General features: G+C 38.2%; 1 protein-coding gene across 1 annotated transcript in view; it reads right to left on the bottom strand.

Annotated features, from left to right (window-relative positions):
* PTPRD (protein tyrosine phosphatase receptor type D) overlaps nucleotides 1–15291 on the bottom strand; it is a 691347-nt gene that overhangs the window by 115309 nt on the left and 560747 nt on the right. The window contains exon 9 of the mRNA XM_053465969.1: nucleotides 6639–6805. Within this exon, the coding sequence (XP_053321944.1) occupies nucleotides 6639–6723 (85 nt within the window). The 5' untranslated portion in view covers nucleotides 6724–6805. The remainder of the gene's footprint in view (nucleotides 1–6638; nucleotides 6806–15291) is intronic.

The raw sequence follows: 15291 nt of genomic DNA, 5'->3' as shown, positions 1-15291 counted from the left end.
CCAAAGGATTAATAAACTAGAGACATAATGCACTCAAGGATGCAAGAAAATAAATCTATTGAGAGTTAATATAGGGACCAGAAGGTGAAATTGTGAGGTCCTTTGTATGGCTCTTCGTCAGGTCGAATTTGATGGGATAAGCTCCTATATGTTCTTGCTCTTTTGACATATGAACGCTTTTACTGTTGGAATGACACTTTTCTTTATTTAAAGAGAAATGTACTAGAAGTCTAAAAGCTTCTGATAACTACTTGACGGTGACTTTGCTTGTAAAAAGTCAGAATGAGAGCTGTGAAAAACAATTTTACGTACACGTAGCGTGCTCAAGGCTTTTGGACAGAGAAGTTACCGCTAATTAGTAGCTTCATAATGAACTGAATACGTCCTTTGGGATTAAGGAGGAATGCACTGAGATGAATGGCATGTTCATGAGTAGTCTACTGTCATCACTGAATAATCTAGCCTTCATATATTAAATGTGAGGCAGCAATCACTGATTTACTTATTTATCTACCTGATAGAACGCACTCCTCATTCAAACTTCATCGGTTACCCAAGGAATAACGCTTATGACATATTAATTGGTTAAGCAAAGTAAAGTACCAGGGTAAGAAGACAGTGATACTATACAACAGTGGGTCTATTTTCTGCTTTAAAGCTAAATCTTTCTGCTCGGATATCATCTTCCAAATGTATGTAGAAAATAGATGAAATGGTTGTGTGGACCCAACCACAATGCACCACTCTCCATCCTGAGACATTGAATACTGCATCATGGGTGTGTATGCACAGACCACTCAAGTGGAAAAGAAGAATACCTTACATTAACATACCTATTGGCCCATATGTTTGTAAAGACTGTAGTTAGCACAATGTACATATCAATTTTCACTTTCCGCTGACGGCTATCCTGGTAGCTTGGATGACACACATACTTTGTCATCGAATATTAAGGCTCAGCAATCTGCGAAGAACATTTGAATGCCTGCTTTGAAATCCACTTTGTCTTAGGTGTCATTTTTTTTATTTGCCTAGCAATTTTGCATCCAAAGAGTTTATTCCCCTTGTTTATTCACCCCATGTCTGCCATATTATGGTGTGACATACAGCGGGTTTAGCTTCTCTCACTTGCTGTGTTTACAGTGCTGCAAACTACTGATATATTTCATATAAAGTGTTGAAATGCCAGATTTAATAGCCGCAGACATGAAACAAATGTAGCAATAATGTGAAGTCATAACTGAATAGGTAAATCACACACACACACAAGCTGAGAACGTGCTCCGGTTAATACGGTAGTCAACTACACTGAAAAAGGAACAAATAAAGATCATAGGTGGCAGAGCACCCCAGTGGTAAATGTATATCTCAATGACACTCTGCGCTGTGAGTTGGAAGGCATTACTGTAATGGTGAAATGTCTCCTAAATGTAACAGGTTGCAAAGGCAACTGGCAAGCATTGATTATGGCTCCAACATGGACCAATAATAATGATGTCAGCTGGATGCTTCAGCAGCCGAAAAGCTGAATAGCAAGTGCCCGAGCAGGGCTGGTACTACCATATATTAAAACATGGTTACTGCCTAAGGGCTTTGAAATAGTGAATAGTGAACCACCAAAACCATAGTTTACCCAGGGCGCTAGAAATCTACAACTTGAGCCTCTCGATGCTGGGGTCTTCATATGCCAGGTTTAATTGCAGAGTCCGATTTTAATTATAGTTAAAGTTGACACTATCCAGCTAAAGTGCGAGAAATTCAGTGAATTCCGAATATGAAGTTCACCAAGCTAGAATTGGCACTCAGTGAGCAGAGCATATTACATATTACATGGTCATAACACAATGAATCAGAATTAAAATGCATAAATCATGTCCAAATTTCAAATGCAGTACGTCTCTGTATATCTATGCCCATAGGCACCAATTAAGTGTGCAATATATTGCGTACACTCCAGCCTCTGAGTGGTTAATACATTTTTACACTAACTGGCTTTCTTAATGATACAAAGCAAAACATGGCATATAGGAGGCATTGCAAGCAAATGGAAACTCAACGGGGACACGGAATCTGGAATACCTGCACAGGTTGTAATATTACATCTTACCGCAACAATGTTATATTTCTGCCGGCAGTAAGACGTGAGTAATAGTTTGATTAAAGCCGGAGTCCTGCAGCCATACAGTGGACTCAATTTTCTACCGATGTTATTCCTCAAAGGAAATCATTTAGATTTTTTGTGCTGCGGGTACTTTAACCAGAAATTCTGTCATACACTGCAGGCTGTCATATACTACGCTGATCCTTTAGGACAACTAACCGGTCTAATTTTACTTGTAACAAGTAAACCAGCCAACAGCCTAGCCACCGCGTATCAGTCAAGGATATGCTAAAGACCACACACCTCATTCGCATTCAGCAGAAAACAGAGCCCAACAAATGTCCTACAGACAGTAGTTCAGAAGGCATTTCATACAACACACTATATTTAAACAGAAGGATTGCTGCTCGGCTTTCATCACCCTTCCAAGTTTTGATGCGGTCAAAAACACTTCTGTGTTAAAAGGGAGATATATTAATTTATTATACCTGACTATAGCTTGTGCTGTTTGTTTTGCAATCACAGTTAGTTTAAAATGGAAGGAAGATGAGTTCTGCGGTAAAGTTGGCCAGGATGAGCCTATTCTTCTTGCTCAGCTCTTTACAAGGGTTTCCTGAACCAATCAATGACAATCAGCAAGGTAACAAAATGACATAGATAACTTAACAGAGGGAATAATCAAACGGAATCTGATAACAAGATGCTCCAATAGTATACATTTAATGGTTTATTTAGTATATAGAAGCTATATATGTAAAAATTGGGAAAACTGCCAAATTGGATTTAAGTATGGAAACAACCAGAAAAAGGAGATAAATTCAAAGGTTTACGACAGACACCTAGGGTAAACAAATGTATTTGCATAAAGATCTGATGTGTGCCATATGTTAAGTACACCAGATATATCTTGGTTCAGTGTTCTGAAAGGATAGAGACGTAGCAGCCCGTTGTCGTTTAAATACCCTTTTTGTCACGGCAGACAAAGGTACACTTTCAAATGATCTTGTTGTGATGAGTGTCTGGGGAGCAGCTATAGTGTGCGGTGGTGTAATGCTGTCAGTCAAGCAGCTCAGCAAACTAATAGACAATTCAAATGAAAATATGCCATTTTACTTTACAACGTGCTAGTCCCATTGAGAAAACAACAAAGTCTCTTTTTTTTTACCAGCTCAACAATTCTGCCATTTCTACGAACTAAGTGCCAGATGTAAGCGAGGCAATTACACACTTTCATGATGAATGTGTATGATTTAGAAAGTACATTTTCCGTATTAATAGAAACAGTGCCTCTTATAACATATGCCTGTTCCTGATGACACAACACATCTTAAAACTTGCCAGGCTTATGTTTGCTCCACCGGAGGCCTATTAATGCAGAAAACGAAAACAAAACGTCAGCAATACTGCAAGATCGCATGAAAAGATGAAGTCTACTCATGATTACAGCATTCCCTTGCTACTTGGTTTCCAACCTGATCTACAGAAGCTCAAATTAAGAAACAAGGTGGTAATTAATAAACAACATAGGCACTTTATATTCAGAGATGTTCTAACTTCACAGGTCTACCATGTATTAACTCAGGAGAGTTGCTTAGGAACCGATGAAACTGGCTCCAATATCCGTGATTAAGTTGATGTTTGGATAGATTTTGAAGTTTGAGGATTAATGGGTTAATCATTATGAGATATACCATATTGCCTTTTTCCCTACCGCAATCTCTTTGTATTGCAAGAGAAGTGTTTAGCTGAACACATCTCCTGCTGCCTGCACCAAAAAAAGGTATCCTAACCGCCAGTCAGCTCTAAAGCTGGCTCAGCGAGAGTTCCAGGAGAGGGTCCAACGAGACGCCCTGTTGGACATGCACAGAAATCACTGATTTTAATGTGAACTCTTTCCTGCCGCCAACTGACTGCTTCATTGCTTTAACTGATTGCTTTGGAGCTCTGGAGCTGCAGCATCTCCCAAAGGACAGTTATTTAATTTGATTTCATGTATGCATATTATAAAGTACTCTTATATGGATTTTATGTTGGTGAGACTGCATTGGACATTAGGTGGCCCCTTTAATAGGTAGTCGTCATAATGCATGTGCACCACTCAGAACCAGGAAAAAAGAAATGCAGTCTCTAGATACAATAAACGTGTAGTATGAAACTGAACATGCTTCATTGTAATAAAAGACATGGAATTGTAATAGCAGGTGAATAACGGTATATGGCTTAATTATAGTGGTGATTAAAAATTATTTGGCAACCCATTTTTTAATCTTAGATGCCGGAATGGAATTGTAATGGAAAATCCAGCGGTGCTTTTAAATAGTAACCCCAGTGATGCTTTTGAAAGACATCCAAAGGTTCCTCTCCACTCTTCTAAATTATATTGGACAATGGTGCCATAACTCAATAAAGCCAGGTCAAAGTCATCAGAGTCTACCTTACTCCCACATCCTTTTCCATGTCAGTCAAACATAATTTTCATCAAGGGCACAGAAACCTATATGGGAATTCTTGATCAAAGCTTGTTTGTGCTTCTGTCAGCATGAATTGTTGCATTTGCACTATCCTGGTGAAAATAATTTAGGAGGCATCAGTTTGTCAATGAGTTGTGCATCTTTAACAGACATTAAACAGGTTTCCCTTTTCCTCACTGTGTCTAATGTAATGTGCCATCAGCATAAACCCCAAAATACATGTGGAGTACGGCATCTATGTGCTCTATCAAGCACGTTTAATTCGCACTAAGAGGTAAATTATTTACAGAGGAAAATGTTCAGGAACCGTAAACATGAAAATGAAAAAGGTAAATCACGATTATCATGGCTTTTCTTAGCGTATGTTGCTTTCAAAGGAACGGCAGCCTCCCAAATTTTCATGTTTTAATGCATGTTGGAGTCCATACTGTCTCCACTGCCTCTTATTGCATGTAAATTGGAGAATGCAATGTTTAGTTACTGATCCATTTACCCCATTCCCTGCCTGCCTCTAATGAAAGTGAGACGCATTGGCATCTACACTTCCTGTCACGCTCAGTTTCGCCATCATTGTTTCATGTGATTGGCTGCTGCTACTCCCGTAGACTAGAATGAAGAAAGTGTACTGATGAATGCTCCTTGCTTTCAGCAGAGGCGCCTAGGGGCAGGGGGAGTTAAATGAGTCAGAAGTCTCATTTTTCTAACTCCGGTAACTAAACAATGCTTGTGGACTGATCTGCATGGAATAAAATACAAAATTAACTCCGTTGCGCGTTTAACATGAAACTAGAAAACAAGAAAGCGGAATGTCATTTTTTTGATATCTGCCTATCCATGTTATTATTTATAGAGTGAACAAAGCTATTTCTACTGCACGCTTATTATGAAATTCATATAATAATTTAAGTGGATCAATTTTCTGCCAACATCTTTTTAACCAGAGGAACCTTTAATGTGAATTTGAAAAACATTATTAACTTCTCTTCTAACACTTGATAAAAAAAACAAAAAAAACAACAAAGCAAACGGTAAACAACTTTCTGTGTTAGCGGAATTGGGCTTTTAATTCATTGTAATATATGGTGGATTTCAGAGTAATTCAAGGGACAGTAAAATACATACATAAAATATTATGAACCCTTGGCTAGTGACATTCGCCTACTTGTAGAGTCAGCCATGCCAGAGATTTCATTTGGTCTCTTAAATCCCCAAAACATTCTAAACACGGCAGTGTACAAACTTCTTTTTTGGTATTTAAACACGAACAAAGCAATTATTGATTTTTACCAAGAATTTGTTTACTTGATGGATTCTGCTTTCATGTTATTTCATCTCTTTATCAAATTGAGGTAATTCTTGGAATTGTAATTGCGTACATAAGTGTGTGTCAAAATAATCTGTCATCTTGTAGGCGTTCTTGTAGGAATTTAGCACTCTTAATAAGGTCAGCCACATGACATGAAAACTATTATTTCTATGATTTTTTCCTTAAGTATGATTTGTATTTGGATATCTAAATCTGGTCAGCCCTTAAGACATAAATTAACCATTATAGTGCGGTTTAACTTGATCCTTGTATCGAGTCAGTACCTTGGTACAACCCTTAATCTTATCCACTTTAAACTATTTTGTGACAACTGTTTAAAGAAACCATGACAATAGCTGCTAGAAAACCTACAAAGTACAGAGGATTTTAAGTCTAGGTTACTGTGTTTAGACTGCACTTCATCTGTCACACCAGTAAATGTCTTCATGGGTTAGTTTGCCTGCTGCTAAAATGCATGGCAATGTTTTAAGATTATAACCTTTAATTTGAAGGTGTTTTTTTCTTGTGGTAAAATTAAGGTAGGTTCCAAATAGTCAAGGCAGAGCAAAGGGAGAACACATTCTGGTATGAAGATTTATGTAAATATTCTCACAGGTTGGCTCAGAGCCATTGTGGATCCTAGAGTGTTTTAGCGTTCCGTGAAAAAGAAGCCTGTTCAAAGGCCCTTGGCGGTTGCCAACCAAAAACAAAACTGCTCATTATGGCCAGGAACTCAAACAGAACAAAGCATAAGACTTACTTTCAGCATCAGCATGGAATAGGAAGCACAGAAGTACCACAACGGGCCTGGCGATGTTCATCATCTGACAGCGTGCCACCTGCATGCTTAGGAAGCCTTGGTTTCACCGGCTCACCAGCCAAAGAGTGTCTCACCACTTAGATGATTCAATGTGGTGTTTTCACAGCCTGAGGAGGAAGAAATAAACAGGTAAGACTATTTTGTTTTATTCATGTTTCATACAAAACCCCCTCTCTTCATGGGGTAAAAGTGTTGAAAGCAGCATATTGCACATGTGCCTTTTCTCATTATACTAAGTGAAGCCCATTACACACTTTGTATCTCTGCCAATTCTCACTGTGCCAAGAATAGTCCTGGCAGGGCTAGTAATGTATTTCTCAATAGTGAGGCGAGGAAAACCTATTCCCAGATGGCTTCTTCCCTGGTCAGATCACCACCCGAATAATTTATCATCATAATTAGCTGTCACTTCAGTAAGCGATGTATCGGCTTAATGCTTTTTATATGTTCCATCACAGGCCCAACTGCAGTGCACACCTTATTCTGACTTTATTGGTAACAGATATCTGAATCATATTTTAAGTCTCTGATATAATGCAACATGACAGTAACCCAAATACAAATGATTTACAGAAAGTTATTGTCACCGTAACAAGATAACACAATAGCAGAAACGTGAAGAATAGGGGAACTGTAGAGGTTTTGTGTAACTCAGGAAAGGAGACCCAACAATTCAATCAATTAACTGATGCTTTAGGATTAGTAAGACTAGTAAGACTAAGTATGGTTTCTATCATAACTATCATCATCCTGGAGGTAGATGAAAGAATCATCCCATAGTGCTATGATCATTCTGGTAGAGATTGATAGGACACAAGTATAACATAACATCATATACACATGACCTAATAGACTACTGAGAGGCCACCTCAAGACACAGGGAAGGCATCCCAAACCTCAATGACAGAAAAATCAATGACATCAGTCAATACAAATGGTAGAAGGCCCATGCAAAACACAGGGGAACTACGAAACCTGTTAACACTATTACATAAAATGATGTTGTGTTTTTCACAAACAAGTTGTTTGGTGGTTTAAAGAAAAATCCTAGGCGTATGGTATGGGGATATTTTTGAAGATTTTTTTGAAGATGAGCAGATTATGAGGTGCTTTAAAAACACATGTATTGTACACATATCTTTTTTTAAATTTGAGTTGTATTACTTTTTATGATCCCTTTTGGCATTAGTGGAAAAATAATTGAACATACCACCCTGCCGTAGTGTTCAAACAGTTAAATATATTTCCAAATCCAAAGAAAGCACATCTTTACATATTTTGTCGCTAAAATCAATAGTAAAATTAAAAGTTAATATCCAGGCTCCCTGAATTTTTTTTCAACATAAACTTGTCATTCTCTATAGTGAGATTGTGCCAAAGAAACGTCAAGCTCAGTTCTATGTTACGCTTTCCAAGCTTCAAGCGTTCTTAATTTAACTGTATCCAGATATGCAGTTCATTAGTGAACTGAGAGGAAGTGCCAGAAAACAGAGGTGAGGAATCCAGAAAGCAGCTTTTGGTATCAGGATGTCAACCCCACAAAAACAATGCTTATAAGCGTGACTGACAAAAGGGTATGCACTCTGGGTCATTTCAAGTGTTAGCCATTACAGATATCATATAAGTACAACAGCCTCGTTCTTAAACATCATGCTAGTGTACTTCATGCAAGATGAGTTGTAACCACAGTTATAAATGAAAGATTTGGATATGCACAGAGCTAAAGAATTATTACATAAAATGTAATTAAAAAAAGGACAAGCGAGATGGGCTTATTAGTTATTCTCTGCAGTCACCACCTACATAATTTACCCAATCCTCGGCTTCATCAACTCATTTGGCCTCCAGTATCATCTATATGCAGATGATACCCAAATCTCTACCTCCTGATCTCTATCCATCTCTCCTGTCCCGTATTACCATCTGCTTGTCTGCTATTTCTTCATGGATGTCACAACACTACCTGAAACTTAATCTTTCTAAAACTGAACTCATTATCTTCCCTCCCTCCATCTCCACTCCACTACCTGAATTCTCTATCACCCTTAACTACACGACTACCTCTCCTACTAACCAGGCCCGATGCCTTGGGGTCATCCTTGACTGAAACCTCTCTTTCATCCTTAACATTCAGTCCCTCGCCAGATCCTGCCGCTTGTACCTAAAAACATCTCTCGCATCCGCCCATTCCTCACCCAAGAATCCACAAAAACTCTGGTTCATTCACTTATCATTTCCCATCTTGACTACTGCAACACTCTTCTGGTTGGCATTCCACTGTCTTGACTCTCTCCTCTACAGTCTGTCCTAAATACTGCTGCTAGGCTTATCTTCCTTGCATGCCTCTCCTCTTCTGCTTCCCAACTCTGTGAAATCCTCCACTGGCTCCCTATTACCTGGCACTAACATATAAGGCCCTCCATATATTTCTGCCCTCATAAACAAATACTCTCCTACGCGACATTTACGTTATACCCATGGGCTAAGACTCTCCTCCTCACTTATTGCCTCTTTCTTTTCCCATCTGTAAGATTTCACTCGGGCTTCCCCATATCTCTGGAATCTACTCCCACCGAACCTTCAGCTTTCACCCTCCCTCCCAACATTCAAGAAACATCTCAAAACCCACTTCTTCAGAGAAGCAAACCATCTTAGCTGCTAGAACGTCCCTGTCACCGATACAACCACCACAATACCTCTCACCCTTTCTCTGTGCCTTATGTTTGTCACCCCATTCCCTCAAGATTGTAAGCTTGCGAGCAGGGCTCTCTCCACCTAATGTATCGGTTTGTCTTAGTCTATCAATTCTCGTCTTGTCATACCACTTGAATATATGTATTGTATTAAGTTCTGCGTAAATTGTTGGCGCTATATAAATACAAGATAAAAATAATAACAATAATCAGAAAGGTACATCTCCCTTTGTGAACACTAAATGGCACATGACCTTAATGATGAGGTCCTGTAGAAGCAGAGTACATGTGGTATTGCTCATGGAAACTGTTAAGCATTTTGGATCTGCATCCAGGTATGCAGTAGGTATTAGTTTTTTAAAGAATAACTTCTGTCCTTATACTGAACAGTCCTTACATTCCTGCTCCTATTGGTATAGAGACAGAGAGATTTACACATTTATCTAACAGCAACACACATATAAATTGCTGATTTCTTTTTTTTAATGTAAAAAAAAAAAAGCTTTTTTTGGCACAGATCAAGATTTGCTTTGGCACAAGTGAATATACATATTATATCTGTTTCATTACTATGCATGACTGACTTCCATGCAGCACGGATTTAATCCAGCCGCAAAAAAAAATCTAATTCTAATTACTAGTCCAAGAGATAGATATTTCCAGAATTGCAGGTGGTAGATTCTGTTCGAAAAAGTACTGCCAAGTCATCTCAGTGTTCAAGCGTCTCTGATGTGAATGCGTACGAAAGAGCTGGATTATTCAGAATAGGATTTTCCAAACCAGATCTCAAGGACTATAAACCTACCATGATTGTGCAGTTTCTACGATATGGAATAGGCCACAAACCTATCTGTCACTATGGACGTTTCTAAGTATTGCCAGGGAAAAAATGGTCAGTTTTTTAACAGATCTGGACTTTTCTCAGATTAAAAGCAGGCTTCTATACCTAGTACCACAAACTGGTAGAATACGCCTAATAGCTCACCCTTTTAACGCACTGTGGCCTAAAAAATCTCCCATCCTATTGTAAAGATCAAAACAGTGCCATCCCTAGGTTGGTGTGGAGACCCAGGTACCACGCACATTGCTTATAACCTAGCACCTAGTCATCTAGAGTGACATCTAGAACAATGAGTAAATGAGCAGGTGAAATCACATATCTGGGAAAATGCTTTTTTCTGTACTGGGCTATACTGAGAACACACTTTTCACATTTAGTGTGGATGGATTAGCACACCTAACATTACTCAGTGGGCTCAGGAAACATGCCATTTATTTGTTTCTGACCTAATAAATGAATCAAATAGCGACCAATCGATACACAGTTCATACATCACCATGCGTACGATTCTGCTCCAGAGGACTAGGATTTATAACACTGGAGGATATAGGCACAGCCCTTGATCTGTATGTTTTATTGGCAATAATTTAACACAGCCCGAATTTTACAACAGTGCCGGCAACCTGTATCTCTCTCAGTCATCATAGCGCATGTTGTTTATCCTTTGATGGCAAGTACTGTGCAGTGAAATGAATGAAAACCGCAGAAATCATAGTAGGGCATGTGCTGAGGGCACCAGCTCACTCCTATCATCGGAACCATCTTCATGCCAGCATTTCAAATAGCAGCAACATCCATAAGACATCAGTCCTGTCGGACTCAATTTGTGTCTGTGCAAGCGTATCCGAGCCAACTGCTACATAATGACTCTGATGCTATCGCAGAGATGGAGATATATAGAATGTGCTCTCAGAGGAACTAAAGGTTGCTTTGTCTTCGCTTGCTGTTGGAGAGCGACAATAAAGATGCAACCCACACACACACGCACACACACACATATATATACACACACACAAATACATTTTGGTTTATAAGACAAACATCTTTTATCCACATGGGTTACAGTTATATAGCAAAAGGAGGTACTGAGTGATATTGAGATTTTGAAAAGTGGTAACACGTGTAGGATATGAGTTGTGTTCCATCATGAACTGTCAGGAAGCAGAACGGTGCTGGTGCTATGACCATAACATTCATTATAACATCAGTTCTTTAGATCCCTTCGTATAATACATGCTTCCCATATGTTTGCTGTATGGTTCACTAGAAATGAAGGTGGCATGTAGGTTACTGGCACACTTTCATCTTAGCAGCTATGCTCATTGTGAAAACAATCCTTCCAGGTCCACGGGAATGCAACTAACTAATCACAATTAGCCTTGGGATCTCATCTCCATATGGTTGCATTAATTAACACATAGAAAGGATATATGCTTGCTGTATTGTCAGAGGCATGTATGATTACCTTTTTATTACATTTTATTTAGTAAGCGCCAACAAATTATGCAGCCCTGAACAACTTAAATGGGACGCTTAACACATACATAACGAATATTCATTAACACATACAGACACAACAGGAGTTGAGAACCACATGTAGATGACAGAGTGACTCACAATTATTAGTCACAACACAAACATTCCTCTTGTTCCCTACTTTAATGTATATGAAGGGGATAGAGTTGCGAAAATAATACAGTCCTAGTCTTGTCATCTACCCTGAATATATGTATTGTAAGAAGCGCTGCATAAATTGTTGGCGCTATATCAATAAAAGATAATAATATTAATAATAATTAATATTGTTTATTAGAGGGCACATGCTCACTCAATTTAGTAATGGGTTAGCAGATAAGGCATTGGGTACTATCTTTTGCACCTCAAGTTAATAAATTTCCATGTGTTTATGAAATACAAGAAATTGACTATTATACATGTACAAGTGTACTAGGGTACAAAACACTGAAATGAGTGTAAGTGATGTCTTTTAATTCCAATAGTCATATCTTTTAAGATGGTTACTTTTTTGCAAGGGAGATGCATTAATTTTGAACATGCCAGTCAAGACTGGTGAAGTAGTACTTCTGGGGCAGTTGTGAGGGTCCTGACATTACTGTTTGCCTGGCAGGGCAACACACATAGCTAAAAAAAAACACCGGCAACATTAGAAAAAGTTTTAAAAAAATGTATATCAGACATTAATACTAGCGTATATTTGGAGGCGCTCCAACTACGGAGGGACTTGTATTAAGCAAAAGCCAGAATAAACCTGTAAAGGTAGGCAAATTGCTGTAATGCACAAAATACCATAAACTTCATTCCAGCGTGCTTGCAAACTCTGGTTTGATAGCGTGACCAGTAAGTGAATAAGCTTGAATAAGCATTCTGAGCGCTGGTTAGAGAGAGAATAAATAAATAACTCTGCTCTTCTTGGATTTGGAAATGCTCAGGTCCTTGCTGAAGCAAGCAGCTCTTTTCGGAATCGCAAAAGGCGATTAGCAGAGACTGAACATTTCCAATTACTAGTATGTATCTATTTGTAATGGCCCGTGGAGTAAGTGCACAAGGCTAAAGGATTTCACTACTGTGGATATGTAAACGTCACAGAAATCAAAAGCTCTCACTGATTGAAAAAAAGAGAAATATTTCTTTTGCTGCATTTTTTTTATTTTTTAATATTTATCTATATTATATATATATATATATATATATATATATATATATGGATTTTACTCAGCGGTCAGTTACATAGGGCATGGATTCTCTCTTCACATTTGAGAACAGTTTTTACTTGGTTTTCATATGGTGGAATGAAAATATGTCCAGTAATGGTTCCATGACGTGTAATTTATACACAATGCACCCCCAGCTGATGGGCTTTTTTTTTCTTACATTCTGTGGTTCTGGGATGGAGATGGTCGGATAAAATGGAGAACAGCTGTCCAAGTGAAATCTGAGCACCAAGCGGCTTAGTTACTTGCCCAGAGGCTGCCTCCTGACATCAGCCAGGCAGCAGCGCAGAGAGGGTATATTCATGCATTCTTTGTACTATTTGTGGCTGCGTTCAGTAAAACTCAGTGGAATCCCATCAGTGCTCAAGTCTATTAGATGGTCTGGAGTATGCAAAGGGTCGGTGGGGGTCATACGCACAAAACATAGTGGTGCTGGCAGAGACAGTATACTTTTCTTCAGGAGAAATTACTGGGACTTCTGTACTTTAACAAAAAAAATAAAAAAGTAATATATATATATATATATATTACTGTCTCTTTAAGGCTCAACACACACGCACGCACACGCACGCAAACACACACATATGCACTGTAAGAAATCTTGGTGACTTAAAATGTGAATAGAAGAAGCTGATCTTATGCAGCAACGTAGAAAATAAAAAAAAGAATTATGTGGAAATGCACCATCAAGCATTGCTAAAGCTGTAAAGAATGATGCTTCCAAATACAGACAGAATTAGGTATTCAGGCAATCTTGTGCATAATTCATTTTGATGCCTTTTAACAGACAGAACTGCAACTAGGGATCTAAACCACAAAACAGAAAAAAGACTTTGACTTGCACAATATAAATTCATTTTGTGATATGGCGTATATTTCCACGGTCTAACTCGGTCAGCATTTTTAACTCTTGCACGCTTGGATTTGGGCGTTAAAAAAAAAACAAGCTGAAAAACACAGCCTATTTTGTTTCTATGCTTTTTTTTTTTAAGGGCTCATTGAGACAAAACATTCTTTTAGTCAACAAGTGATAGGTAAACAAGCTCCCGAAATATTGGATAAGGATAGACGTCCAGGAAGAAGTATGAACTAACCCATCATACTGACAGCTGAATGAGCTCCTTCAATTGAAAGCCTTCTTTAAATTAATGACCTGCTACAGCAGGATGACTGCTTAGAAGGAAATATTTATGGTGTTTCTTCTGGCTTCTGACCCTTGAAATTAAAAGCACTTTCTCCTACTCCCATAGTTCCAGTTAACCCTGAGGACAAATGTCTGGACTCCATGCAGGGAGTGAACGGTTGAGCAGATTAACACATTTGCCCTATTCTTTCTAATGGTGGCTTCCAAACATCTGAACACCAGTTGGGAGGTAGTGATGAACCCGGTCAAGAACTCCTATATAAATATATAGCGCAGAGGCTCCTATTTTCTACAAAATCTTTTTATGCATGCGTTTTTGTATTATGAGTTTAAAAGCTTTGTGTCTAAAGGGCAAAATAAAATAAACTTGAAGAAAGTGTCCTACTTTGCTAGGTTCCATCTATTCACTATTGTCGCTTTCGTCTATTATACTCTGCATGATATTTCCAAGAGAATAAAACCAGCAGCTTCTGCTTCTCTATACATAACCTTCTTTAAACCGAAGCAATCTGTTGTTCACAAAAAAAGATGCATCGCTCCGTCTGTGTTCTGAAGGTCTGGATAAGACATTTAATTTAAACACGTAATTCTAGAATACAGTTTGTGCAAAAAAAGAAATTGCCATGAAATTCTAAATAATTAAAAGCAATGTTTTATGTCAAAATTACAATGAGGCGGGGCAGAAAACACATTTTTTTCTTTTTTTTACCTTTGTTAAATGTTTAATTGAACATGCTGTTATAAATATTCTAACAAGCCAATAACAATGCTTCTGGGACGCATCAGCCAACGGAAGACATTAGAATAAAAATTCCAGCCATTACAAGCTCAACAAAAACCTTTTTAAGAAAAAAAAAAAAAATAACCCCGTGTGGAGAAGCGGTACATCGTTACAAGAAGAATGTGCCACTGTACTCTTATAGACAAAATGTTCCCCACTGAGGTTTCTATTTTGACTGTGCGCTCAACAACAGAAATCATATAAAAGTCACAGATAAAACAGCTGTAAAAAGGTTTGTCTCTGTAATCAGTCAAGTATGCATGAAAAATATCTACTGGGAATCTGCAAAATTCACTGTTATGGAAACCTGGCTTCAAAAAAAAAATAATACGAGAATTTCAAAATGAAGGAAGAAAAAACTGTGCCAAGTTGACTTAGCTCTTTGCCGTTTGGACTTGTAAA

The sequence above is a fragment of the Spea bombifrons genome, chromosome 1, assembly GCF_027358695.1.
Source record: "Spea bombifrons isolate aSpeBom1 chromosome 1, aSpeBom1.2.pri, whole genome shotgun sequence".
Taxonomy (NCBI): Eukaryota; Metazoa; Chordata; class Amphibia; order Anura; family Pelobatidae; genus Spea; species Spea bombifrons.
Note: the sequence above shows the minus strand (reverse complement) of the source record. Positions and strands in the feature narration are given on the sequence as shown.